Here is a 13,252-nt window from a genome sequence, read left to right as displayed (position 1 = left end):
ACTTCAGAACGAGTCTATCCGAAGCAGGGCTACATTTGTGCGCCAATAATGCATGGCGTTTTGTAGTAGTGCAGCTAGGAAAAAAAATGTCGCCATTCGTTTCCTTCCATTATCATTCCCGTTTTGATTTGCGTGGATTAAACAATAACACAGTGCTTGTGCGATTTACCAAGCTACTAGCTATGTTATTAGCACAAAAGCATTCAAGATGAATGTCCGATTAGCAGCAACAGCAGCAAGATCGATGCCAAAAGGGTCAGAAAATATGTATGTTAGTAAAAGTAACTATAGTATTGATATCGAATAAAAAGAACATTAATTTGATTCAATCCAAACGTATGAAAATGTTGATAAACTGGACGCAGATGTGGTAAGTCGATTATATTGACAATGACTATGAAAATGCACGGTTTGATGGTATACATCGTTGGTATTTTTTATTTAAAAAAAACATAAATTATTTTTAATAAATGGACAATTTAAAGCTTCTTATTCTTTAAACATATTTCCATTGAAATGAGCAAAGCAAATACATTTTCAAACAGAATTAAAATTTATTCACATTGTCGCCATATGTCCGTCATATAATGTACCTTTTTTTTAATTCCAATACAAGAGAAAGTAAAATAATCAGTTAAATGACGTATTTAATAGTTGTTCGATATAACGTTCATAATTTAAATATGGTGCTTTGTACTTTTAGCAGAGTATTATCACTGGGGCACCCGTATGACACCTGTATGACAGTTTGCATGTCAGTGAGTCGACCAGAACCCGTGCTATGATAGAGCCTGCCATCTGCACACTGTGAAGTATACAAACAAACAACCTTCATTTGTGCCTCATTTGTTGTACGGAAAGACAAAAACGCGATATACAGTGAAAACTAATTTGTTAACCTTTATTTGGTCTCCTTTCGCACTATAAAGCAGTACAAAATGAACCGTTTGTTTGGAAAATCAAAACCCAAAGAGCCGGGTCCAAGCATCAGTGATTGTATCAGTGGTGTAAGCAGCAATGCTAGAATTTATTTCAGACTGATGACTCACCCTTAACGCCTTTCTTTCTCACACCGTCCACCATCCAGGTTGATGCACGGGCAGAGACAATCGAAGGCAAAATAAAAACGCTCGATAACGAACTTCGGAAGTATAAAGACCAAATGGCCAAGATGCGCGAAGGTCCGGCGAAGAACGCTGTCAAACAGAAGGCCATGCGTGTGCTGAAGCAACGTAAACAGTACGAGAGCCAGGTGGAAAATTTGCGGAACCAGTCATTCAACATGGAGCAGGCAAACTTTGCCCATCAAACACTGAAGGATACTCAGGCGACGGTGGCCGCCATGAAGGATGGCATGAAGTCGATGAAGAAAGAATTCAAGAAGATTAATATCGAAGAGATCGAAGACATACAGGACGATATGGCCGACATGCTGGAGCAGGCGGATGAAGTACAGGAAGCGATGGGCAGAACGTACGGCATGCCGGAGCTGGATGATGATGAGTTGCAGGCCGAATTAGATGCGCTCGGCGATGAGATCGCACTCGATGACGATGCCAGCTATCTGGACGATGTCGTGAAGGCGCCCGAAGCTCCCGACAAGGAACCGGGAGCGGACAGTGTTACCAACAAGGATGGAATACTGGTTGATGAGTTTGGTCTGCCAAAGATTCCTGCATCCGTCAAAACAACCTAAGCTTTTTGGCCTTACCGAGATGTCTTTCGCACGCAATGCTTCCCTAATGGAGATTCATGTGCGCTGTGGCATCAGCATGGAATTTATCATTAATTTACAATTACATACACCTACTCGCAATCGGTCCTTGGCAGCAGGCGGCACCAGTTAGTAAGTGATCTGTTTTGTTGACATGTATATTTTTCACGATTTTAAATTGTTCTGATTTACCTTACAATATTACTACTCATTACTAAACCTGCAACACGACCATAAATAGATGATTTATCTTGTACGAAAACATCACGTACCCTTACTCACTTATTTCGTCTATAACGGGTACATTCTGCAAATCGGAACATTTACGCCGAAGTAAATCGATTTGCTCCTTCAGATAACGTTCTTTTGCTGCTGCACGTTGCAGGAGAATTTTCGCCTTCTCTAGCAGCTGGCTTTTCTTTTCCAGCTTATCTTTTAACGCTTCGTCTGCGGCAACTTCGTCGCGATTAGCCCCGGCTGCCATCGTTTCACCACTGCATCGTACTTTACACCGGGTGCACGTAACGCTGGACAGAAGTTCTATTTCCACCTGTTGTACCGACACCTTGTTGAGAGCCTCCGTAAGATTTTGCTGTAATTTTTCGTGCTCCTTTTTCAGTCGATCGTACAGCTCCTTGGCAATCGTTTCATTCGGTGGGTTGCTTACAGATTCCGCATTAGCCGCACGTTCCCTGTTGCGGTGTTCTTTAAGATGTTTGTTCTCGACACGTAGCTTTTCGATCATGCGCTTCAGGGTGAGTACGGTTTGCTCGAGATTAGCGTTACGCTCGACTAAATCATTCGAACCGCTCCGTCGACTACAACGTATGCAAAGATTCTCGAAGTTGATAGACTCTGGACAACCGGCCGTTGCTTTGGCGATTTCTTCCTTTAGTGCGATCACATACCTTATGAAAGAAACACACAGTACGTGCATTAAAACAAAAGACAACGAAATCTACGTTCGTGGGGCTTTAAATTATCAGGAGCAAAAAACAAAAAAAAAACAAGATAAACAATCTTGCGTGAACGACCGCAAAGAACCAGTTTGCGTATTTTCCAAACGTGTGGGAATTCCCCCACGATCGAACCGCACGGAACTGGTCGCGTATTAGGCAATCACATTTGAACAACAGCATTGCAGTAGCGTTGATAGCGCGTATCGTTAGTTGAACGGAAAATTACTATCACAATTGATTTGTTTTCATTCTTTCCAACAGCTCAGTTAATCGAATTACTTACTCTTCTAGATGCTTGATCTGCCTTTTCAATCGTTCCGATTCATCACTTTGTCGCAACATGTCGTTGTCGAGCTGGAGCTGCAAAGTCTTGGCTTCCAGACGCACATTTTGAGCTTCCATGTTGCATAGCTTCTCTTGCATCTTCTCCAGCTCGTGTGCAACCGTATTGGAACCCTTCGCGAGAAAAGATAGAAAATATTATTTTGAATATCAACCACCACCAAGGATGGACATTATCACCTTCCTATCAAGCTCCATGGCAATAATTCTTCTCTGTTGCGATTCGATCCGACTCTTGAGTGCATCGATGATTTCTTTACTGTTTTGTGTGAACATTTGCGTTGTGGTCGTGGTGCTGGTATCCTCCGAAACCGTACTGTCCGTGCTGCAGTACTGATCAGGCGATCCCGCAGGTTGGTACTTATTGTCCAGCAGTGTTGCTGTTGCAGCAGTTGTGCTCGCGCCACTATTTAGCCGCGTACGATCACGCTCCATTCGAGCAATCGTCGTTTTGGCAGTGTTGAAGTGAACCTTCAACTTTTCCAGCTCTACCTCACGCTCCTTCAGCTGCACCTTCAACCGTTCCGCCATTTGCTGCCAACGTTTCTGTTTGTTCCACAGATCCAACTCGGCCGCCGTTTTCGCCCGCCGATTTTCGTTCATCACAGTCTGTTTCCGCAGCTCGTCTTTCGTATCCAGTAGCTCCGTTTCCAGCAGCTGCACACGGCGGGCTAACTGATCCTCGCGTGGGGTCGACATTCGATCTGGCTTCATCGCAATGACGGGACGCTTAATCAGTTGGTTTTTGAGCGTTTTTACCAGGTCGCGCGATTGCTTTTCGCGCTGCTGTATACTAAGGATCTGCCGTTTGAGCGCTTCGATTTGTGTCTTCAACACTCGATTGCTAGCCTCGCTGCGATTCAGGTCTGCACTCAACTGGGACACCTGTTCGGCCGAGTGTAGCGACGTATCGTTCATGAAGCTACGTTGATCTTCATGAAATTGCGACAGTGTTTCGGTGAGATCCTGTATGTGCCGATCCTTCTCCTCCAGCATCTCCTTTAGCTGCTCAATCTCCTGTGCACTTGCGATCGTTTCGGTAAATTCACGCAAATCGTTCGCTTCCTTAGTTAACCGATCGTTCAGCGATGCCAACTCCATGTCCTTTTCCCGTAGCAATTTTTCGCACTTTTTCTCTCGAGTATTCGCTTCCCGCAGCTGTAGCTGTAGCCGCTTCTGTTCATTTTCCAGCTTCTGCACGTTACTTTCGAGCATGTTCACCTGCACATTAAGATCTTGAATTTCGCGCTCTTTTTTTTCGTCAATTTCATAAATGTTTTCAATTATTTTGTCCGTGTAAACCATCGCACCAGCTTCCGATACGGTTGTTTCCTCTTCCATCGGTCTGGCCTTTTCCGGCACACTCTCCTGCAGAGCTTTAAGACGATTCATGTCGCTGAGCTGGGTGGAAATATTGTCACACTCCTTTTGTTTTTCGTAAAGCTTCTGCTCCAGCTCGTCGATGGTTTGCTTGAGATTTCTTATTTGAGCCATATTTCCATCGTACACCTGCGAATGCTCGTTTCGTTCCGATTTTAGCAACTCTTGGTACCTCGATAATGTTGTGTCCTTTTCAAGAAGCAGATTCTGCAACGAGCCTATAGTAGACTGAGAAACACAATTATCTTCCTGCAATTGATCTTCTCGTCAAATGGAACTTTTTGAAACTTACACTAAGAATACTGTCTTCCACGTGATCTTGCTTTACAACGTTTGATGATAGTGTCTGTTGCCGGAGTAAACCATCTTTCTCCTCCAGCGATTTTTCCAGCAGCCTAATTCTTCCCTGGCACTCGGACAGCCGGCTTTCGGCTTCCAGCAAAAGCGCACTTCTTGTGGAAGCTAGCATCATTGCCTGTTTAAGTTGAGATTCGAGCGATTTTTGAGCCACCGTTTGAACGGGCTTAACTGACTGTTCATCCTCTACCACTACGGTTTGGTTTCGTTCACTTCTATCGTCGTAATCATTTATGGTATCACCGGATGAACATCTTCTTGGTGGTTCCCCGAAGCTATCGTCTATTATAGGAATCGTATTAATACACTTGGATGATGTATCTGGAATGGAACGAGCACATTAGAACACAGCTTTGGCCGTGAATCTCCTGGTCCATCACTTACCAACAGATACTTGCACCGCTTTGTCGAAGTATTTGTCCTGATCCTTGCGCAGTCGCTGTGCTGCTGCTTCTTCGTCAAACAATAGCTCGAGTGTGTCCCAGTGTCTAGTGCTGTCTATTTCGTGCAAACGTAGCTGTTTATTTTCACGTTGCAACTGATCTACTTGTTCCTGGCACAGTATCAACTGTCTAGTCAAATACTCACTTTGACTTTCGAATTTAATCAACTAAAATTGAAGAAGGAATTCATGATAAATACACTTATCTTTGAGCAGGCGGCGGAAAACCTCGGGTTGCAGATTGACGAGACAATAATCAAGTTGATGGTGGCACCACCAGCGACCCTGCTATCAAATCCTAACTTACGAAGAGTTGAGCAGGTGTGCGGTCAAAAGTCAGCACCGACAATAACATTGATGTTGAAATACGCGCTAGAGTGCTGGCTGCCATCCGGTCTATCTACAGTATAAGGAAACTTCTCTTCTCAAAACACCTGTCGCCACGAACGAAACTGGGACTATATAGAACGTATATAGTTCCAGTAGTTACATAAGCCTCTGAGACATGGATTTTGTCTAAACCTGACGAAACCCTCTTAGCCGCGTTCGAGAGGAAGATGCTCAAAAGTACTTTTAGCCCGATATGTGTGTAAGGACCGCTGGAGGAACGGCTACATAGAAAAGCTCTATGAGCTGTAGGACGAGCTCACTCTCATACAGCGGATTAGACTCCACCAAGCTCTGGTGGGCTGCTTACGTCGTGAGAATGACACCGTACGACCCAGCACGTAAAATATCTTTATCTCGTCCACTATTGATGTGAAATAAGAAACGAACACGATAGAAAGGTCTTGGACCGTTGCTTACTTGGAGAGAACGACAACAGGTTCAAAAAATTATATCTTAAATTCCTTACTGATATCGCTCCAAATATCATTTCTTTGAACGAAACGGCTTGGAACGACGTTCCAAATATCGTTCCTTCAACGTCTCATAATATTTCTAACTGTTTTTGTTTTGCAATTTATCTTGGTGTTTAACCATGACCTATCCACACTACCCCCCCCCCCCTTCCCATCCACACCCCCTTCCATCATTAAGGCTTAATCCACTGTAGGCTTAGAAGACCTGAAGGAGCGGTTCCACTCGTGCGCGTTCCACAGCGTGAACGGATTCGCCCCGCTACTTTTTTCGTTACTTTCAGCTTAGCGATATTGAGGACTGCAGGACAAGTTTTAGTGCCTGATAAGTAAGTAGTATACTTACCTTAAAGTTCACTGCCCAAACTACTTACATTAATTTTATCCTGTATATGATTGCCTTCAATATTTTCCTTCAATTTTGCAAATATTCGCTCATATTCTTCATCCCGCATTTCCTTGCGAGCTTTCCGTTGCTGTTCCTCCAAACTTTCACGCAATTCCATCACTTTTGTGTACATTTTAATAAACTCCGGTATTGCAAAGGTGGGTAGATAGGTGTGGTTACCCGTCGTCAGGTGTTGTAGGCTTTTCTTCAGATATCTGCAGAAATTGTCACCAGAAATGTGATACATGCTGTTGCAACCAATTTGCTGCCTTCCAAAAAGATATGTACCTTATTTTGAGCTTGTTCTCTTTTTGTTGGACACCAAATTCTTGTTCCTGTTGCTCGTATCGTTGCTTCAAGTTATCAAGTTCTTCCATTTTTTGCATCAACTTTTGCTTCATTTTACTATTGTCTAGCTTTAAACTTTCCTCCTGCTCGCGCACTGAAATGGGAAAGGTATGTTAGTTTTATCTTTACAAAATAATTCCTCACCCATCACTTACCGAGATCTAGCTCTTTGTTTGCACGGGCCAATAAGTACTTTTCATTGGATTCACTTTGCAAATCAACAACCAGATGACGCAAGCTAACTTCTTCCTCGGAATACTTTGAAATAAGGGACTGTTGTGATCGGATTTGGTCGTTGGACACTTTTAACAATTCTTCTAAATGTCCATTTTTTACCAGCTCACGATTTAACTCACGCTCCAATTCGTTCAAACGGTCCTTCATGCGCTTGTGCTCATCCTTGGTTATGAACTCTACCGCCAAGTTGTTATCCACTATGGTCAATTGGTTCAGCTTGCCGTAATCTACGTCGGGTAATTGATCCTTGTCCACTTCTTGTATGTTTTTCAAAAATATGTTGTAAATATTTGTCGCCTCAAACTTCATTCGCATCATCTCGCTCTCCAACTTTTCGACCAGATCGCTATCCATCGATTCAAACGAATCCTCCTTGTGTGTACCTGTCGCTTGCGTCTGTTTCAGCTCGGTACTTTTCCTTGCCAGCTCTAACCGCAGATCGTGTAGCAAATTTAAATATTCACTTTTAATCTGACGCAACGTGTTGTGTAAGTTGTCATTGTCCGCTTTTAAGAAATCCACCTTTCGCTGTAGCGCACAGACGCCCGATTCGATATCCTTCAACCGATCGACCGTTTGGACAAGCAGTCGATCCTTTTCGCTCTCAGACGCACTGGTAATGTGAAGTATTTCGTTGTACAGCTTTTGCGTTACGTGTAGCTCGTCCTGCACTGCCAGCAGTCGCTCGTTTTCCGTACGCAGCTGCTCGTTTCTTTCCGTCAGACGGTCAATTTCCACCGCTTTCAGCAAAACCTGTTCACTAAAGTCCAGCTGTTCCGGCTCTAGTCGATCGATTGACTCTGAATTATCATCCTCGTTGCAAACATTTCCCGAATCGTTCACACTTTCCGTCGACTGGATGCTCTTGCTTTTCCGCCCGCTTGCATCCGGATCCACTATGGTCAAACGTTCCTTCAGGAGCATATCCCGCTCCCGAGCCGCCAGTAGGTCGTTTGGCAGTCGCATACCGCTATGCCAACCGGACATCGGTCGCACACTGAGCACGTTCAGCAGTTTCTCCAACGTATCCTTATCGATCGTAAGCTGATCCGACATTGCGTCATATTCTCGAAGTTTTTCCAAAATTTCATGCATTCCATCGCGTAGATGTTCATTCTCCTCCAATACCGTAATGTATTGTTTTTCCAACTCGACGATACGCTGATAGTTGTTGGATTCATCGTTCCTATCGTTGGTCTGTACTGTACCTCTGGTGCTTTCATCGTCGAAATTCATTTTCAACTGCCCAACGCATTTGTCACAGTAGTTGAAGCTGTGCCGAAATATACACGCCTTGCAGTGTTTCATACTGTCCTGTACGTTGTACTGTTTCATACATTTCTCACAGAACTTCACTCCATGCATATCAGTGATCGAAGAAATCACGCCATCTACTTCTGCCACACTTTGTGCACCAGGAGATGAAGGTGTTGCTTCACCAGCTTCATTGATAGTTTCGTTTGTTTGTCTTTTCGCTTTCTGTGCAAGTCCAGCTAACTGTCGCCTGAAAAAAGGCCAACGTTTAAGATACGAGAAAACTTTTTTTTTCATGCAGCAAAGCTGAAAGCATTTACTTGAGGTCGTTTTTCTCCAACTTTAGCTGCAGTCTCATCTCTTCCGAAGCACGCAGCTTTAGCGCTAACCGTTCGTTTACTTTGGAAATCTTTTTCTGTTTTGCCAGTATTGAACTCGTCGCGACAACCTCATCGTCCTCTATGCCTAATCGTTTTCTGAAACGGAAATACATCATTTATATCTAAACATAATACACATAGTAATTGTTGGGTCGTGAGCGAACGAGCCTCCTTTAACGCTCGGTTCAACTAACTTAGCGAGCTCAGTGCGCGCACAGCAGAAATACAGGTAGCTCAAGGAAGCGCTCAAAATGAAACGAGCGGTTGAGCACGTCGAATGGTTGAGCGCGTTGAGCGGTTCAGTGATAGAGCTCAAACAAGTGTATTGAAATTTGTAGGAATGAACAGGTGAAACGTCAAACTAAATTTCTTTTAACTTTAATGCGGTTAAAACTAATCGAATACTCTAGCAGCATGAACCTAGAGTATTCGATTAGTTTGTCTAAATTTTAGATATTAGCGTAAGGCACAGATAAAGCATCGTTCATCGTTAAGTAATCTTCTCGCTAGAGTTGAAAAACGCACATACTTTAAAAGAGATTTTGTTTGATGTTCAACCCGTACATTCATACAAATTTCAGCGCGCTTGTTTGAGCTCTATCGCTCAACGCGCTCAACCGCTGTTTGAGCTTTGAGCTACCTTCCGCTCGCCGCTCAACTTGCTGAGCGCGAGCCATTCGCTCAGCTCGATCAAATGAGCTGCTTGACCCAACACTACACATAATGCTTCATATACTGCATACCGTAACACACTATTTTCGATGGCAATCTCGTTAGCTAGATTTATCTCCGCTATCAGCTGACGAATTTGTTTGTCACGGGAATTCACCTTTTCCTGCAAGCGATTCACCTTCTTCAGCGCACTCGCCAGACCCTCTTCGCCATTTTCGTACCGTCTCAGTGCTTCTATTGCTTCTACAGCTTGGCGTGATTTTAACCGATTATCCTCCTCAACATCGGCCAGTATCTCTTGCATTTCGCGGCACCGTGCGCTCGCCTTTTCCAGCTGGGTTCGATACTCTTGGCAGCAATGACTTTCCTGTTGCTTTTCCTGTCCTGCTCGCTCCTTCTCCTCGCTGATCCGGTTCATCACTTCCGTTGTGCGGTGCATTTCCTTGGAAAGCGTTAAAATCTTTTGCTCCAAATCGACAATGATTTCATCCTTCTGCTCGAGCCGCTCCATCATTAATTTGTACTCTCGTCGTTCCGCCTCAATGTCAATGCCCGGGAACTGGCTCAATAGATCGTCGTACCGATCCTGCAACTCGTTCAGCTGCTTCTCCCGCTGATCAAATTGGTCCTCCCATTCGACAACCTGATCCGCATGCAGCTTACTGACCTTGGAAAGCTCATCCAGCAAATGTTCCTTTTCGTCGCAAACATTCAACAGCTCACCTTCCATCTGCTGAAGCTTTTCGTTCAGCTTGTTGTTCAATTCTTGCTGTTCCTTCGAACGCAATTGTAATTCTTCAAACTTATGTGTCAGGGCGGTTATGTTTAGCGTTGCATCGTTCAAGCTCACTTGCAACCCATTGATGGTATCAACCTGAAAGCTGTTCCGCTTTTCCAGATCATCTATATCGCGTAGAAGCCTTTTAATGTGCTTATTCTTCATACTGATGTTATTATACAGCTCCTGCTGTCTTTCGATCTCCGATAAAGCATCGGGTGAATCGTCACCCTCGCTACCTCCACCGACATGAAGTCCTTCGGCATACTTGGCCTGCAGTTTGGCATTCTCTTCCGTCACGTCCTTGAGCTTTGTTCGCAGGGTGTGGCGTTCCAGCTCAAGCTTTTCAATAGTTCTTTTCCATTCCCTCAGCCGCTCTTGGCTGCCGAAATCGTCTTTACCTTCTGCTAGCGTCTGTTTCAATTGTCGCACCTGAAAAGAAGAGCCATAACGTATATGTAATTGTATAAATAACATCCGTAAGCCAAATGTCCCCGTTACCTGTTCATTCCGGAAACGCAGCGCCACTTGTGCCAAACGGAATAACTTTTTGCTACTTTTGCTGTCCAACTTAATGTCGGTGGACAAATTGGCGATTTCCTGTGCTGCACCATCCTTGCGTACGTCATCTAAATTATGCGGAGACAACGACAACAGATGCTTCCAATCCATTTTCTGAGAAAAATTGTCCCTCTGGCACAGTCAACCTTGAATCACAAACTAACCTAAGCCAAACAGTTTTTTTTCTGTGTGATAAATGCTTTTGTTTTTGTTTGCGTAGCTATGGTAACCGTTCGTTGCTACAACTAACAGTCACATGGTACGCACACGCAGGGGCTACAATTGGCATCGAATTTCAAATCCTTCATGTTATACATATTAGCTGACGATTTTTTGTTAAAAGTACATACAGCTTGTAATTTATGTAACTAAATTATATTAATTGAAAAGTTCCACTTATTAGTTCGTAAGACACTAGTTATGCAAGCAATTATATGAATAATTTCCCATGAATAATATTAAAAACTGAATCAATTCAATTTATCAATCAAAAATCAATTTTATTGATGCATTTTTTAGGATAAATTATTGTGGCTTGATTGTTTGTTTGTATGTTGTTACCATTTTTTCAAATGAAACATCACTCTGACAACTTCCGGTTTCCCTCAAGACATTTCCACCTCATTCGGTTGAAATTTGAGCTTAATAAGGATTGTATTCGGTGTTGTTATATCGGCTACCATTATTTCCTGGCCATCCTTCAGTCCAAGCTCGTTGAGAGAGAGTGTTAAGTTTCCCTTCGTGGCTTCCTCAATGCTCTTCACCGTCCCCATGTACAGGGTTTTGTTTTTGCCGTCCAGCAACGCGGTCAATCCTGGGCTTTTCATTTGAAATTCCGGATTGTCACACAGGTGCTGAATCAGATCCTGCAAAGTCATTCCATTTGGATCGTTAACCTCCACTGGTCTTGGTATTTGGCTACACGCCAAGCAGTCCGAGCGTTTTTCCGCCTCGTACGTATAGGTGTAGATTCCGTCCACATCGTTGAATACCATGTAGTTGTTCAACGGTTCGCAACAGCTCGAAGCAAGCTTGAACACTTCCGTAGCACAGGCCGCCGCAATCACAGCATTGGTGCTGGCCACTGCCGGTATAATATTCTTCAGCACACCCTGCACTAAACGATACGACAGTCCTGTTATGTTGAAGCTATTTGCCCTTTCTTGTGCCTTCTCGTACACCCAAGTGACGTGTTGCGGATCATCACCGTCGAGGACAATGTCTACACCGAATGGAGTTTCCTTGGGCCATTGGATAATCTTCACGTACTCTATGCAGTGCTCAGGTAATCTTGGCGTATTCGCGATTGTGCAAAGAGGATAGTTTACCTGGGGAGGAAACAGATCCAGCGTACAATCTATGCATGCCGTCATTCCCGGCAGAATCACACGTGCATTTCCTTTGAAACCCTCCGTGCCACCATCAATCAGAGGAATTATGGAGGTCTCATCCACTGAACCATCTTCTTCATACTCTAGCATCGATATCAGCATACCATTGATCCACCGACGCGCAACAATTGAATCCAATCCGCACACAATGATATGAAACTGCCGATAGAAGGCTGAATCAAAGTCTTGAATTTTGCAAAAGTGCGGTGTAACGACACACCCCGGAACGCGTCCATTAATGAAAGCTGCTGCACATTGCGCCTTCGATTTGCCGATATCCGCACGCCGAAATAAGAACTGGCGATTCAGATTCGAGAGCTCGATCGTATCCATATCGATTACGTGAATATCACGGAACCCCATTAAAGCCAGATCTTTCAATAGTTCACACCCTAACCCTCCAGCGCCTGTAACGGTCATCAGAAGCTATTAGAATCTAACCATGTTTAACGATGGACGTACCTACCAATTACGAGAATTTTGCAAGTATTCAGCAAAAATTCCAAAGTTTCCGACGATGCGGCGAAGTTAGGATGGCAGAATGGACCAGACCGTTCGAGGATTTTACGCAAATGATTCCAACGCTTACTCAAGTGATCGTTATTCGGCGAAGCAACTTCCATTTTATCAGTATTGAGAAGCTCAATTGGTCAAAGTAGAATACAGTACAGAGTACGAATCTGCAAAGTGAAAAGGTTAATCTTTAGCTTGTGTTTGCTTACACACCACTTCACTCACATTCTGCGGTAAATACTACCAAAGTTCGTATCGACAACTTTTTATGAATTGGGTTACACCAAATCTTATGCAGAATTACTGTCCTGTTTTCCTTTTAGTCAAATAATTTCTTCGCAAGCTTCCGGAAGAAATTTATTTACGTTTGCCGGCCGAAAACAAACAGAAATGTCAATTCTTTATCTTGGGCTACGACCTATGGTTAGCTACTTCGGAATGATTTCAAATTGTCGGATGAAACTTTTCAATTTAAATTTCAAATTCTTCTATTGACCGTTGCATAACAAATTCAAATAAAGATCTTACAAAAACAATTTAATAACTCATTCCAACAATGCAGTTAGGTAGTTCCTGACGTGATACTAAAGAACAAAAAACTTAGATATATTATTCTAGATACATTATGCATTACCATTTTTCGATAAATGTTTTTTTCATTTCTCCATTTTCTGTT

At 43.4% G+C, this 13,252-nt stretch overlaps 3 protein-coding genes across 3 annotated transcripts; 1 reads left to right on the top strand and 2 right to left on the bottom strand.

The window, feature by feature from the left end:
• Positions 1–938: 938 nt before the first annotated feature.
• Positions 939–1,696, top strand: LOC128711405 (charged multivesicular body protein 5). Its single transcript, XM_053806276.1, has 2 exons — positions 939–1,007; positions 1,088–1,696. The coding sequence occupies exons 1-2, from the start codon at positions 939–941 to the stop codon at positions 1,694–1,696; spliced, it is 678 nt and encodes a 225-aa protein (XP_053662251.1).
• A 292-nt stretch (positions 1,697–1,988) lies between these two features.
• LOC128714610 (centrosomal protein cep290) lies at positions 1,989–10,783 on the bottom strand. Its single transcript, XM_053809484.1, has 11 exons — positions 10,613–10,783; positions 9,405–10,543; positions 8,602–8,757; positions 6,946–8,531; positions 6,731–6,884; positions 6,429–6,657; positions 5,137–5,362; positions 4,688–5,073; positions 3,196–4,623; positions 2,957–3,129; positions 1,989–2,622 (listed from the first exon to the last, which is right to left on the bottom strand). Exons 1-11 carry the CDS (start codon positions 10,781–10,783, stop codon positions 1,989–1,991), a joined length of 6,282 nt encoding a protein of 2,093 aa, XP_053665459.1.
• Positions 10,784–11,277: 494 nt separating this feature from the next.
• On the bottom strand, positions 11,278–12,686 carry LOC128715829 (nedd8-activating enzyme E1 catalytic subunit). Its single transcript, XM_053810747.1, has 2 exons — positions 12,530–12,686; positions 11,278–12,470 (listed from the first exon to the last, which is right to left on the bottom strand). Exons 1-2 carry the CDS (start codon positions 12,684–12,686, stop codon positions 11,278–11,280), a joined length of 1,350 nt encoding a protein of 449 aa, XP_053666722.1.
• Positions 12,687–13,252: the final 566 nt, after the last annotated feature.

Source organism: Anopheles marshallii, chromosome 3 (assembly GCF_943734725.1).
Source record: "Anopheles marshallii chromosome 3, idAnoMarsDA_429_01, whole genome shotgun sequence".
In the NCBI taxonomy this organism is placed as follows: domain Eukaryota; kingdom Metazoa; phylum Arthropoda; class Insecta; order Diptera; family Culicidae; genus Anopheles; species Anopheles marshallii.
The sequence above is the reverse complement of the archived record's forward strand: the minus strand, read 5'-3'. Positions and strand labels throughout refer to the sequence as shown.